General features: G+C 24.3%; 1 protein-coding gene across 1 annotated transcript; it reads left to right on the top strand.

Moving 5' to 3' along the window:
* Positions 1–8,753: 8,753 nt before the first annotated feature.
* LOC113855553 (receptor-like protein EIX1) lies at positions 8,754–11,312 on the top strand. Its single transcript, XM_027487192.1, has 4 exons — positions 8,754–9,462; positions 9,652–9,975; positions 10,316–10,522; positions 11,011–11,312. The coding sequence occupies exons 1-4, from the start codon at positions 8,754–8,756 to the stop codon at positions 11,310–11,312; spliced, it is 1,542 nt and encodes a 513-aa protein (XP_027342993.1).
* The last annotated feature ends 5,370 nt before the right edge of the window (positions 11,313–16,682 follow it).

Below are 16,682 nucleotides of genomic sequence, written 5' to 3'. Positions count from 1 at the left end.
AATACCAACTTATAACCTGTCACAAAATTATAATCACATTACCTCTTATGAGTGGCTTTAATTAGTGTGATACTCATGCTTGGAAAATAATAATGAATTCTGATTAACGAAGCACAACATTTATTAATTGTCGAAGCATAGGTATGATAGTTTTTTAAATAAAAAAAATAAAATTCAAATAATAAATGAGGCAGACAAATATTATACACATTTCTAAATTTTATTGTGCTACTTATAAAATGTACCAAAATCCCCTTTAATGCAAATTTGCCAAAGCAAGAACCATCTTTTAATCCACATTTTTTTTCCTTTAGGTCTAGGAATTCTTAGTAAAATTTGGGTAGAATAGTAGAGGAAAGTAAAGAATTGAGTAAATACCTATTTTAATTCTTAAAATTATAAATATTGATTAATTTAATCTTTAATCTTTATAAAATCTCACTTTAATCTTAGATATTTTAAAATTTATTTATTTAATCTTTTTTTTTCACTATTTTATATAAAAGAAACAAAATAATTTTTTAAAGTCAAATATTAAGTGAAATATATGTAAAATATCAGACTAAGATAACGCTTATATCTTGAAAAATTAAAATGAGTAGTTACTCTCTAATTAGTAATATATACATCACATCAACATACTTTTAGCTTTACCACACTTACATGCAGGTAATTACAATTTTTGTAACGTGTGGTCTCAAATTTTAGTACTAATCAATAGAAGTGTTCATAATTAGTAATAATTTTATTGTTCATAATTATTTTATCTAACTCTAATAAATTTAAGTTAATAAAATACACATGTGCTTTGCATAGTTATTAATTAATAAATTATGATAAAGGTATATTAATAAAATTTTTAATTATTTTATTTTATTTTGCACTTTATCTATCTAATTTAAATTATTATTTAATATTAATACATACATTGACAAAATGATTAATTTTACTAAGTATTATACGATAAAACAACTTAATTTTATTTAAAAATTTATAAAAACAAAAAAAAAGTTCTATTAAAAGTTCTACGGTTATTATAGTAGTTAGTTAATTAGAAATATTTCTAAGAAATATTGGTATTATCATAATGATTAGTTAGTAACAATGGTTAAAGATATTAATAAAAAATAATTTATACTTTTTTAATATTTTAAAGTGACAAATAATTTGAGACAAATGAAAAATAGATATTTTATATAAGACTAAAGAAGCAACTTATATTCTTAAATTAATGGTTAGTATTTGTTTAATTTATTTAGACAAACATTAAAAATTGTCTTAAAGGCATTTATTAAATAATTTTGATGTGAAAAGGTTTATTAAAAAAAAAAACATCATTAATATATTTCTATCCTATTTTTAATATATTTTAGACATATCTTTTAATAAAAATGTATTGCTATTTCTTTAATCAATGCCCTAAAATAAAAAAAGTTCGATCCATTTATTTATCATTTAAATTTAAAATATTGTTCGGATAATTTTCGTAAGTTATGGGATAAGAATTAGAGTTTCATCATTTAATCTTCAACAAAAAAAAAAAACACCATAAATGATATTGTATATAAATATTTATATTTTTATTATTTTTATATATACACATCTTAAATATATATCTAAAAAATTAAAGAGGGTAGCATTTCACTATTTCACTTTGACATTCGATAAATATTTTCTTTAGAATAATGGTTAATTTTTTTTTCCTATAAATTTGCTTTTAGTTTTTAAAATTGCATTTCTCAATAATCTAAAAAGGATAAAGTTGGATCAACTTGTCGATTTGTCTTGAGCATGTGTTAACTCAAAACTTTAAGAAACTAGACCTATTGATTTTTTTTTTATATGATGTACAGATAATCTAAAAAAGATTTGTAAAGATAAAATGTAAACAAATATTAATATTTTCATCTTATAATTTATAGAAATTACCTGAAGTGTCAAATTATTGATAAATAAGAGTAAACTATTAAAACAATATTAGTGAACTTTTCTCATTTATGCTCTACTTTTTAAGTCCCAATGAAATTTTCTAGGTCCTTTTTTACATACTTTTGTGTCTAATATTTTTTTGAATTCTAGTGAAATAGCTGAAGTCAATGAAACATGTATCACCCTTATTTTTAAATTTGAGAATCCTGAGTATATAAATAACTTTAGGCCTATTTCACCATGTAATGTTAGCTACAAAATTGTAACTAAAATAATTGCTAATAGACTCAGAGACTATTTCCCTAGGTTAATTTTCCCTAATTAAACTAGCTTTATCTCTGGCAGACAAGGTATAGATGATTCTCTGATTCTGCATGAATTAATGCACTCTTTCCATACCATTAAAGGCAAAAAATGAATATATGTTTATCAAATTGGATTTGGAAAATGCCTATGATAAACTTAGGTGGAATTTCATAATGAATTCTCTTAACCTTGCTAGTATAACCCTTGATATTGTGCATCTTATTTATCACACCATTTCCTCGCATTCTATGTATTTAAATATTAATAACAGTCTCATCAATCTTTTTGTCCTACTAGGGGTACCTGATAAGAGGACCCTTTGTCCCCTTATTTGTTTGTCCTATGCATTGAGAGACTAGTCCATTTAATTAAGGATAAAATTAGTACCAAGGAGTGGCCTTTTTTCCTTTTTAGTATTGATGATCTTAACATCTCACATTTATTTTTTGTGGATGACATTATTTTAGTAACCAAAGCTACTGTGCAACAAGTTGAGATTATTAATTCTGTTTTTAATAGTTTGTGTTTAGCTTCTAGTTTGAAAATTAATGTCAATAATTCCTTTCTTTATTTTTCTAAGAACATTGATTATGCCTATTAGTGAAAGTTTGGGCATCCAACCTTCTACTCAATTTGGTAAGTACCTTGGCATTCCCATAAGCCATTACAAGCTTAATAGGCATCAATTCCTCTTTATTATTGATAAGATTAGAAAAAAACTTTCCTTCTAAAGAATGAAATCTCTCTCCTTAGCTGGAAGGGTGATTTTAGCTCAATTTTTTCTTAGAAGTATTTCCTCATATGTGATGCAATCTGTGATGATTCTTACCTCAGTTTGTAATGAAGTAGATAAACTTTGTAAACAGTTTATCTAGGGATCCTTAAGAGGAAGGAAATGTAATCCAATACCTAAGTTTGAAGGAGGTTTTGGGTTTAGAAATCTCTATGTTTTGAATAGTTGTTATAATATGAAATTATGTTGGAGGTTAAGTACCTCATCCTCTAATCTGTGGGTCTAGGTTATTAAACAAAAATGTAAATTTTTCTTTAACGAACCCCCATCTACCAAGAATAATAATTGTTTCCATCTTTAGAAGAGTATAGCATCTGTGTGGCCTAAATTTTCCCTAGGCCTAAGTTGAATAATTGGGGATGGGATGGATACTAAATTTTGGAGGGATGCCTGGATTCCTCAAGTGCCTATTTTGTTTAATGTTGTCTTGCACCCTGTCCTAGCCTATGAGTTAGATTCTCTTGCTGCTTTACTTGCCAATAAGGATGGCTGAGACTGGGACAAAATTAAGTTTGTGCTTCCTCCCCAAATTTATCTTTATATTTCTCAAATTGTTCCTCCTGCCCAGATCAGGGGGATAGATTCAATCTTCTAGAATTTAACAACCAATGGTATTTTCTCCATCAAGTCCGCCTACCGCCTTTATTATAAGTTTGTTGAAGGTCTTTAGAATAGACATAATCTCTTTCATTATGTTTAGAAGTGGCAAGGGCCTCCCATAATTTTCCTTTTTCTCTAGAAATTGGCCCATGGCAAGTTGCTTACTAATGAAGAAAGGTTTGTTAGAAATATGACTAATAATGATCTCTATCCTAAGTGTGGTGAGGCCCCTAAAACTATTATGCATGTCTTTAGAGACTGTTTCTATGCGAGACAAGTTTGGGAACATTTTACTTTTCCTAATCAATGGGTCCAATTTTATAGTTTAGGAATTATTGACTGGTTGTTTCTGAACTTTGCTAATAATAGGTTTAGTAAATTTCCTAATTGGTACTATCTATTTGGTTTAATTATTTGGCACTTATGGAAGGATAGAAATTATGTTATATTCTAAGCTTCTTCTCTCCTTACACAACAAATCATTCATAAAATCTTATTTGATTTTAACTTTTGGTTCAATTGTTGTAGAAATAAAATCATAACTCTGCCTAGAATGGCTAAGGATCAAATCAGAACCAAATAGATCTCTCCCTTTCCTGGCTAGTTGAAGCTAAATGTGGATGGTGCAGTGTCTTGTGATGGAGCTACTTGTGGAGGGATAATCCGTGATAGCAATGGAAATTTTATTTCTAGTTTCCACATAAAGCTTAATGGTTGTTCCCCTCTTATTGCTGAGTTATGGGATTTATTTTGGAGACTCCATCTAATCTTTATAAAGGATATTCAAACTATTTGGGTGGAGAGTGATTCCACAAAAGCCTTGGCCCTATTCTCCATGCCCAACAGTCTTCACATCTTCTGTTTGAGTTGATTACCAACATTAAGAATTTGATAAAATCCATTAGTTTCATTAGATTTGTCTATATCTTAAAGAAAGCTAACATTTATACGGATAAACTTGCTAAATTAGGTCTTAAGGGCCCTTTAACCTATCTTGTTTTGATGTTGCCCCTTTGAAATTGCTCCCCTTGCTTTGCCTTAATACTAGTGGTAGTTGAGCTTGTAAGTCTATTTTTTAGGTTGTTTTTTTTGGATTTTTAACCCCATTAGCAAAAATAAAATAAAATATATTAGTGGAGTTATTTTCCTTCATAATTCACTCATATTTTATAATTAAAATTGATTGAAAATTATGTAAGAATTATATTTTCTTATTCTAATGATTTTTTTACTTACATTTTTGTTAATTTTATTCTAAATTTAGAAACTAAAGTTGTTATATACATAAATTTTGCTTATTAACTTATATAAATTTATAATTTTTTTATGAATATCTACTTTTATATTTATATATGAGAGTTAACTATTTGAGAACTGAAGCATTAATAAAACTACTTTCTTTCATAATTTGGCAAATTATGAAATAAAATGTGTATATTGTATAAGCTACTAAATTAGTTTATACATATATATAATTATTTTAAATAATAAATTTTTTAAAAAATTATTTTGAATAATATATCAAAATAATAAAAATTTAATAAAATTAAATTATTTAAAAATAATAAATTTATCATATAATGTCAAAAAAAAACTTTTAAATTAAATATCGACACTCAATATATATTAATAGCATAAATTTAAGAGACAAGACATTAAAAGTAAACACTAAATTTTAAAAAATAAAAATAATTTTTATAAATATAAAAATAAATATTCTCAAAAAGTATAAAGTTTATACAAGATAACAAAGGAACGTTAAATAACAACTTAATTTTATCTTCAAAATTTATAATGAAATTAACAAAAATACAAATAAAAAAATTATAGTAAGAAAAAATGTATTTTACATATATTTTTATTCAATTTTAATTTTAAAATGCACATGTGATGAAATGTGAAAAATAATAATTCTACTAATAGTTTACTTGAATAATATACTCTCATTGATAACTTAAAAAAAATATTCATACATCTTATTATTATTAATTGTTTCTAATCACTTATTTGTCGCATGATATAACTGTTAATTATTTATTAAATCTACAACTATTTTTCCATTCGAAAAAAATATTCATATATCTTGTTATTATTAATTGTTTCTAATCAGCTTATTTATCTCACGATATAAGTGGTCAATTATTTGATTAAATACTGCAGCTAATTTTCCATAAGACGAATGGTCCACTTTTGCGTGATTAAATCTTACAACTAACCTTGTTCAAAGCTTTTATTAAGTTTGATCAATTTGTTCAATAATCGAGTTTGAATCTATGGCATGTATTGACTCAAAACTTTAAGAAAATGGGTTTATTATTATTATTATTTGTTTCATTTTATGTGGAATACATATAAGCTGAAAGATATTTATAAACATAAAATATACATAAATATCAATATTATTATTGTCGCAACCCGGCGATCGCAACGGTACGACGGATGACAAACTCGTTCCAAAATATCAGAGGAGTCGCCACCAAAGTTTATTTTTAAAAAAAACCTTGGAAAAACTTAAATATAATACGATCTTTGAAACCAAAAAATGAGTTCGGGAGTCATTTACGTGTAGGGAAAGTATTAACACCCTACAACGTACGTTTAAAAAACGGTTACCTAAAATTAATTGTACAAAATTATTCTAATTTTGAAAAATATTTATTTAACCCCTAAACATTAATTATTTTATTTTAGAAGAAGAAATATTATTTATTGAAATATTATTCGGGTTATTTTAAAAATTATTTTGACTTGACGGGTACGGTTCCCGCTCCTACGTATCCCCGGATGCAATAGAGAACTCAAAGCCACGTAGTTCTATCTAAAAATTATGAAATTAGTTAATTATAATTAAGTTTAGTAAAAGAAAAATTTATTTTAGAATTAAAATCATTTTTCGTAAAAATTATAATGTTTAGGATACAAGATAATGCAGTTATACATGTACCCTACGAGAAAACAATACAGAAAGTGAAGGAAGATCACACAACTATACTGCAAATCATTAAGAAATATTTTATTCGTAAATGGAGTATTTGAATTTTAATTTTGATTATGATTAATATTGAAAGAAATTTAAGATAGCGTAAGCTATACATGAATTTCTTATAATTTATTAGACTATCGAAGGCAATGTAAATTACACATCGATATTATAAAAATTTATAAAATGAATAAATTATAGTAATTTAATTTATCAAAATTTGAAACATGACTTAAGAAAATAAAAAAAAATTTATTTGAATTGATTAAAGAAGATACTCATTTAATAAAAAACATTAAAAATTTTATTTGATAGATTTATATTATATAAAACCTAAGGTAACGTTGGTACACATAGATTTTGACAATTTATAACGCATAAAGGTAGAGTTGCTATACATTAGCATTATAAATTATTTCTTAATAAAATAATTTAGATTTAAATTAGTTGATTGATTTGTAAATTAGTATTTAGAAGAGAAATACATCTTGCATTATTATTAAAGTGATTAACTAATTAATTAATGACAATATGTGATAAGTTAATATTGCATAAAGTCTTGGTAATGTAGGTACACATAGACTTTATCAATTTATAATACATGACGATAGAGAAGCTATACGTTAGTATTATAAATTGATACAATTATATTATTATTTATTAATTAATTATAAAAAAAATAAGTAATTTAGTATTCACAATATAAAATAAAATAATCATAAATATAAAATTAAATCGCATTAATATGATACAAATATACAATAAATAAAATAAAAGATAACAATCCTAAAAAATAAGATATAAATAATGAAATATAAAAAAGGAAATAATTTAAAAAAAAATCAACTCAGATATGATATTGTAAAGTAAACGGTATCAAGAGATTTTAAATAAATAAAATAAAATAAAATAATTTAAACAAAGTTAACATAAAAAAATAATAATAATAATAAACACTCATTCATCAAATAAATTAATAATTATCATAATAACAAATAATAATGATGATGAATAAATAAATAAAACTAAAACAATAAATTATATGTTGAACTAAATAATGATAAAAATAAAATAAAATAAAAATTCGGACAAAAAAATAATAAAAAAATAAAAAAAGTATAAAATGGTCTCAAATTTGAAATTTTCAGATTTGAGAGGGAAGGACTTTAGGGTTAGGGGTGTGCTTTTCTCCAAGAAAAACAAAAAAAGGTTATGAAAGGGTGGATGTAAGGTTAATGGAGGCCATGGTTTTGAGTGGTGAAGGTTATTGAGAGGAAAAGGAAGAGGAATGATACAAGGTAGGGAAAGAGTTTTTTTATGGTGAGTTTTGTGTTTGTGGATGATGATAGATGGAGGAATGAGTGGAGAGGTGGTGAGACATGGATATTTGAAATGGTGGTTTAAAATATTTTTTTTTCATTTGAGATTGATTTGATATAGGAAATGTTTATTCAAAATATAAATATGTATGAAGAAGAAAAATGTGTAAAATGTATGATGAAGCTTACTTGATGTTCTTGAAAATTTTTGCTTGCCTCTTGTTCTTCCTCCTTTCCACTAACTTTTCTTTCTCTCTATTTTCTCTTTTCTCTCCCTGTTTTAGAATGCCTCCTCTCAAAAATTTTTTAGCCTCCTCTTATGTCTCCCCCTGCTTCATGGTCCTTTTTTCCTTTTATTGTTAGAGTTTTCACCAAAAGGCCCAAAATTCTGAATTTTTCCTTTTTTATGTATAAAGTAACATTGGTTCAAGAATTTAATTATTTGTCATATTCTATTTTCCTTTTAAAAATTAATTCTGAAATTTTCCTATTTTATTAAGACAAATTTTTTTTTTGTTTTTTTTAAAACCTTTTGATTCCATTCTTCTTTTATAATATTAAAATTCAGATTTTTTATTTTTTTATTTTTTTATTTTTATTAATAAAAAAAAAATTTAAATCAAAATTTTAGTGTTCACATTTATCTTATAATTTACAACGACTACGTGCATGTGTACATCAAGAACTAAAAAATATTCATATATCTTGCTATTACTAATTATTTTTTATCACTTATTTGTCATACGTTGCATCAGTGAAGATTAGTCCACCTTGTGTGACTTGTGCTTTGTTATTCATGATAAGCCCATTCAATTCTGGCGTAACGATGAATACATCTTCTCAGTATGCAATCATATTTGCATGGTTACTATGTGCAATATTATTTATGTTCAACACGGGCACGTCCCGCTTCAAGATCCACTCTAACCAGAAAGACAAGAATGCTCTATTAAATTTCAAGCAAGGAGCCATAGGTCCATCAGGTGTGCTCTCTTCATGGTCCACTAAAAACGATTGTTGTGAGTGGAGAGGAGTAACTTGTGATAACATCACAAGTAGAGTTACTGAGCTCAATCTTCCATGTTCTACAACCTTTTATCCAACATATGTTGACAAAGTGGATAAATCACACTGCCTTACAGGTTCTATCCATTTATCTTTTGTGGAGTTAAAATTTCTAACTTACTTGGATTTGAGCAATAATGATTTCTTAGCTATCCAATTTGACTTTGTTAGTAGTCAAAATAATCATAATGGATCTCTTGCTACCCCTCTTCGTGAGTTCGTCAACTCTTCAGTTCTTTATTATCTTGATTTATCAATTAATGAGAATCTTGTCATTGATAATCTTCAGTGGCTTTCCCACCTTTCTTCCTTGGAATATCTCGACCTTGGTCACATTGATCTTCACAAGGAAACTAGTTGGCTCCAATCAGTAACCAAGCTTTCATCACTTGAAGGATTGTACCTGAGTCATTGTCAACTTGAAGACTTGAGTCCGTCTCTTCGATATGCTAATTTTACTTCACTTCAAGGTCTTCATCTTTCCTATAATAAATTTGACTCGGAGTTGCCTCAATGGTTATTCAATCTTAGTTGTGCTATCTGTTATATTAGTTTTTATGGTAGTTCTTTAAAAGGCCAATTACCAAAGGCATTGCCAAATCTTTGAAACTTGAAATCCTTGATATTGGGATCAAATAACTTCAATGGACCAATTCCAGAATGGCTTGGACAAATTGAACATTTACAAGATCTTATTCTTGAAGAGAACAAGTGTTCTGGATCTATTCCCACCAATTTGGGAAATCTATCATCCTTAATGGTCTTTAATGTCGACAGAAATAATTTGACAGGGGTTGTGTCCAAGAGAACTTTTGAAAAACTATCAAAGTTGAAGATATTGAATATATGCCTACCACAACCGTTAATCTTTGATTTTGATCCCCTCTTGGTTCCTCCTTTTCAACTTGACGAAACATGTTTAGTATTTGGTGGTTCTAAACCTCCTGCATGGTTATCAACACAAAGATCTCTTGATTCTATTGGTATTTTTTACTCATCAATTGAGGTTCAAGATGAGTTTTGGAATTTTGTATCGATGACGAAGGGCCAACTATATTTAGCAGATAATTCAATAGATTGAGACATATCAAATGTGTTGTTGAACTCTAAATTCATAATTCTGTCAAACAATAATTTGAAAGGTGGTCTGCCTCAACTATCAAGAAATGTGGCCTTTGTTGATTTATCAAACAACACATTATCAGGAACCATCTCTCCCCTTTTGGGTGATCATAAGATGTTGAATGAGAAAAGCAATTTGTAATTGTTGGAAGAATTGGAAGTCATTAGTTCATATTAACTTGGGAAGCAATTACTTAACAGGAGAGATACCCCCATCAATGGGCCTGTTATCTAATCTTAATGCGTTGCATCTGCATGAGAATGAGCTATACGGTGAGATAACTCCCTCGTTGCAAAATTGCCCTCTTTTGGTCTTCAATGTTCGTGAAAATAACTTTTCAGGAAATATGCCAAATTGGATACCAAAGAGTGCCAAGGCTCTCCAATTAAGGTCCAATCAATTCAGTGGTAACATTCCACCACAAACATGCCAAATCTCTTCCCTCATTATTTTGGACATTGGAGATAATAGAATCTCAGGACATATACCCAATTGCCTAAATAATATCACATCTTTAGTTTTCAACAGTGCAACATAGTAAGCTTACTTTTTACTTTGATCAGGGTGATATATTTTACTATGTTGATCTTGAGCTATTTACTAAGGGTCAGGGGTCAGAATATGCAGACAACCTACATTTTATGACCTTAGTTGATCTTTCCAGCAATGATCTATCTTGATCAATACCTTCACAAATGTTTAGCCTCGTTGGATTGAACTCTTTGAACTTGTCCAACAATAAATTAATGGGAACAGTACCAAAAGAGATTGGCAATATGAAGAACTTGGGAGTCCCTTGATTTATCATCAAACCAACTTAGGGGTGAAATTCCTCAGGGCATGTCCAATTTGTTCTTTCTTGGTTACTTAAACTTGTCATTCAACAATTTCTCAGTCCAAATACCATCAGCTACACAACTTCAGGGGTTTAGTGCACTCAGTTATATAGGAAACCACTATCTTTGTGGACCTTCACTCAAAAAAATCTGCTTGCAGGATGGTAAATCAAAAGATACAATGGCAATGGATGAATCTGCATTTTTGTCATGGTTTTACATTGGTATAGAATCTGGATTTGCCTTGGGTTTTTTGGGTGTTTGCTGTGCCATTTTCTTAAATAAGAAATGGAGACACGCTTACTTCAAGTTCCTTTATGGCTTAAGAGATCGACTTTGTCGTGGTTGTAATCAATGTTAACTCCTTTTGGTTGTGATTGAACAATTTGCATGCATTCCCTAGTGATAAGTAAGACCCTTTCAAGCGAGATTTTCATTTCTGTTATGTTATACTAAATAAGTTTCTCCTTCCATCTCATATGTGTTTTATTTTTCATATTACTAGTGTTATAAATTACCTATATTATTCTGGTTAAGTAACTTCATATTTTATGTAGTTATTTATTATCTATCACTTTTAACTTTAATTTTACTACTATTTTTTTGTCATACTTTTTCTCTTCATATTATAATATATTTCATTGAATTAATAATAAAATTATTTTATTATATCTATATATATATATATTTATATTTATTATAATTATAAAAATTAATATTTGTTGTTATTTCAGTAATATATAATTAAATGATAATATAAAAATGTTTAAATAACTAATATATTTTAATTAAATTTATATATTTTTGAATTTACATATTTTAAAAATAAATATCAATAAAATATTTTTTCATAATATAGTTATTTTAACTATTATAAATAAAATTAATTTAATCAATCCACATAGTGCGAGAATTAAATCTAATTTCTTATAAATGTGTATCAGACATGTTTTGTATTCGTAATTTACGTTCAGTGATAATATTTAAGTACTAAACTAATTAAGAATTTTCTCTCTTTTTTTTTAAAAAAAAATGACACATATAATTACTTTTTATAGAAATTAAATTTTATTATAAATTATGTAAGATTTATCTACGTTATCCATGAAATAAGTAATTTTGTTTTAAGTGAAATAATAAAATTAAAATATTGTGCTAAAATTATATTAATTTTTTATGTATAAAATCTCTTTAATATATTTATTTAATATAGAATTATTTACTTCATGGAGTAACTTGGCAAACTCATAAATATATATTAACTTTTAAATAAATTTAAATTTTTATATAATAATAAAAATCTGTTTGTATTTTAGATGTCATATTATACATTGTAACAAAGTAGTGTAAAAAAATATTAATTAATTTTTAAATTATATAAAAATTAAAAACTAGAATGACACCAATCATGTAAGTTGTTTCGTGTTCAAAATCTTAATTTTTTATTTTTTTATTATGTCATCCTTTAGTATTTTTTTTTTTTTTTTCATTTAACCCCTGAAAAGGGTGCTCATATTTTGTCATAAGAACAGTGACATGTCAACAACATTTAACAATTTTCTCATAATATTTCTTTACGATGATTTATTAGAAAGCCCCAAAAGTTAAAACAATGAGTTGCATACTGAAGCAGCATTACCGGTTTTCATCTTCTTGGGTTAACGTTCAATTTTATTTTTATTTAAATAAATTTATATTTAAATTTTTTTAAACAAATTTAAATATGTTTTAAGAAAAAGTTTCACTTAAAACAAATAAGGGTATACAACTCACCTTTTTGAGTTTGCAAAAATGGTTGATTATGATTTTGCACAAAATCTTGTCAATGTTACACTTTTTTCAACTTCAACAAAATCCAAAAAATTAATCTTGTACTTTCCTCTCATTTAAAACTTTCAAAAATAATTATTATATAACTCTTTTTCTTTATTCTCTTTCCTCTTAAAAATCAATTAAAAAAAATCTAAATGAAAAGATCACCCTTTACCGTTTACCTTCTCCACTTTTCGTTTATATATTTTTTTTGAGAAAAAATGTTTTATCTTTTAAAGCTTTTATGAAACATTTTTTTTATTGTATACCTAAGATTATATAATAAAAAAATTCATAATTTTTTTATTACAAATTATAAATTTAATATTATTAATATAGTATGATTTATATTTTATAAAATAAATTTATTGTATATAAATATTTATTGTGTGGTGATAAATATATTTTAAAAAACATTTATAAAACATTATTTGAGAAACTGGACCAACTTTTATATATATATATATATATATATATTAAAGATAAAAAAAGTCTAAAATACAATTACATCAAACACGGCTTATGATTCTATGGAATATATTTTTCTTTTGACTAAAAAAATTATCTCCTAAATTGGTATATTGTTTAGAATGAAAATAATATAAAAACCACAAAATGTAAATAACATTTCATAAATAAAGAATGGCTTTGTACAAAAATAATAAGTATAAATTCAACCATAATTTCAATAAAAAAACATCATATCTAATTACAAGTTAGTTGAAGGTTGTGTTGATTTTATTTTCTATACTTTTCATATTTTAGTTATATTCAAGTGAGAAATAAGATCAAAGTTGCTGTTTCGTTAAAATAATAATGCAAAAAATAAAATAAAAATAAAGCATTAGGTAAGTCAATTTTTATTGTACTTTTAGAGAAAATGTACATTAAATTAAGTATTATAAACATATTAAATTTGAATTAACTGGAATTAAAATAAATAAAAGTTAATTGATTATTATTATTATTAAAAAATAAAACAAAATAAATGAATTAATAACGATGAACACTGATTATTCAATCAATTCAACAATGAAATTATCGTGAATTTCTAATTATTAAATCTAAAATCTGTTTTAATTCTTATTTTTAATTTAATATAATTAATTAATCATTAGTTAGATTAAAAGAAATTTCTATTGTGAATAGCACATAGGGTATTCACTCAATTCATGTTAGATTATTAGTTAATCAAATGTTTCATAATCTTAATTCAATTATCATTAATTAAATTTTATTTAAACTTAAACATAAAGTTAAAGTAACTTAAATATGATTTTTAATCTTAAATCTAATATATACAATTAAGTATTATTATGATTCAATTTTTTGTTAATTATATATTAAGAGGAGTTATGAAATTCAAATATCATAAAATATGCACATTCAAAAATTCTACAAATCCTAAGAATAAAATTAAGAATAAGAGATAATATATATATATATATATATATATATATATATATATATATATTTGATTAAGAATAAAACTTTAAATTTCAATTATTTAACTTGAATTTGATAATCAATTCTCAAGTCTTTATCATTTCATGTTGAAATTCATAAAGACAAAAATAAAACGTAGAAAGAGAGCACAAACAAAAAGAACAAAGACGATAACTAATATTAAAAATTCAAATATTTGAATATAAAAATAACAACAAACTATAAAGGTAATTTAAAGGATAAATCAAGCATGCTAAAAGAGATAAAAATTCTATTTATAGCAATCCTAATTATGTCTAATATATAAATACAAATTCAAAATGTAATGATCTTAACAAAAATAAGATTAAGCCCACTAAAATGGTAATTTAAATATTTTCATGAACAACTGCAATTGTTCAATCCATGCAAACAATATCTCTTAGTTCTAAAACTTTTTTTCTATGAAAAGAAGTTTTTAATGAAACAAGATAAATGCAATCAATTTAAAGTAATTTAAACATTAATATTATATAATTAGGTCATATTATAGCTTAATAAGTGTGATTAAAATATGATACTTTAAATCCTAAAAATAAAACTTATTTGTCATGAAAATGAAAATACAAAAAAATTATATTTACAAACTTTGCAATGGATCTTAAAATTTTATAATTGTAAGTAAAAGAAGAAAATTATATATCTAATGTGTTAAGGAGACAAAACAATCAAAAAATTATTCAAAAACATATAAGTAAATGAAAATTATATCAAACTAAATCATAGAACAAAAATGCTAAAAACCTCTTAAAATATATACCTCAACTTAAGCTTGTATTTACACTCAAACGTACATAATGAAAAGTGATTTACTATAGACTTGAAAATTCTCTAATTTCCTTCCCTACAACAAATATATGTAAAGACCAAAAGAACTTTTATTAATGATATAATGAAGTTTGAGTATGAGTAGTAAAAAAATAGAATTCTAGCTAAAAATAAAATATAAATAAATGAAAAATAAGAGCATGATATATATATATATATATATATATATATATATAAAATATTTTTTTATACTTTCCTTTTCTTTTTTGCTTTTCTATTTTTCTACATATAAAAGAAGAAAAATAATATTATTATTTGTAAGAATAATAATAATAATAATAATAATCAAATTAATAATAATTATAATCATAGTTAATATCATAATATTTTATATTATATAATTTTTTAAAATAATAAAAATACAATAATAATCATTGATTACCTAATAAAATATCTAATTAGTTACAATACTAGAAAATAATAATGCAAAGAAAGAACTAACAATAATAACAAATTTTATAAGTTTTCGATTTCTAAAAACTACAATTCTTTAGGTTAATAACAAATATATATTTTAAAATTTTACTAATTTTAAAATATCTAAAATTCATTAATCTCCCTATTTTCTTTTAATTATTTAATTTACTACTAACATATTAGTACAACAATATAATTAATTTCACAAATTCTCTATATCTAAAAATCATATTATATTACAATATATTTTACTCACTTTTACTATTGAACTTTAACCTTTCTCACATAAATTCTAATTTTGGTTACCTATAAAATAAAATATATTATTATATAATTCTTTAATTAAAATTATTACTGAAATAAAATATAAATATAAAAAATAAATTAATATTTCAAATTAATTAACATAAAAGAAAAAAATTAGAAAAAAAAAGATAAAACATAAAGAACTAAAAGAAGAAATAAAAAAAATTAGACCAAATAGGAGTGACTTTATACTCTTAACACATGTAAATATTTTAACTAAATTTATCTTTATTAATACTAAAATTAGTGTCGTTCTAAAATTGTGCTATAGCGTGCATTAATTTCAATTATTTAAATTTAAATTATTTTTTATAAAAAATAACTATTCATTATAAAATTTATAATGATATTAAAAAATTCAAACATAATATTTAAAAATAATAATTTTGAAAAAACAATAAAATAAAAACTTCAACTTTATTAACTTTTTAGTTATATTCTTTTTAACTATTACTAAGATATTTGGAAAGTGCTTAAAAAGAATTCCTAAATCAATTATAATAAATAATGATATTCTATTTATAATTGCGCGTACATTCTACCTGTAATTATTATGTGTACAGTAGTTATTATTTTTCTTCATTTTCAAAATATTATAATAATGACAAATAATAGATAAAAATAAAATATTATTATAATTATAAAATAAAATAATATTGATAAAATATTTTTAAATGAAAAATAATATGTAATATAATTAATCTAAGAAAGTAATTTTATCTATATATTATTTATTAGAAATTATAATTTTTAATATTATTTATAGGTATTCATAATATTACTTTTTATTCTTTTAATACAACTATTTTATTTTATTATTTTATGAATGTACATTATTGTTCTTTTACACTAACACCATAATTTGTTTTTTCACTTTTTAGTT

This window comes from Abrus precatorius, unplaced genomic scaffold (assembly GCF_003935025.1).
Source record: "Abrus precatorius isolate BTA unplaced genomic scaffold, Abrus_2018 Scaffold11, whole genome shotgun sequence".
Lineage (NCBI taxonomy): Eukaryota > Viridiplantae > Streptophyta > Magnoliopsida > Fabales > Fabaceae > Abrus > Abrus precatorius.
This window is presented reverse-complemented; position numbering and strand designations above follow the sequence as displayed.

Coding starts and splice junctions, on each gene's coding strand:
- LOC113855553 (XM_027487192.1), top strand. CDS start 8,754: ATGAATACATCTTCTCAGTATGCAATCATATTTGCATGGTTACTATGT. Junction 9,463..9,651: donor TAATTTTACTTCACTTCAAG/GTCTTCATCTTT, acceptor GACCAATTCCAG/AATGGCTTGGACAAATTGAA. Junction 10,523..11,010: donor AAGGTCCAATCAATTCAGTG/GTAACATTCCAC, acceptor ACAATTTCTCAG/TCCAAATACCATCAGCTACA.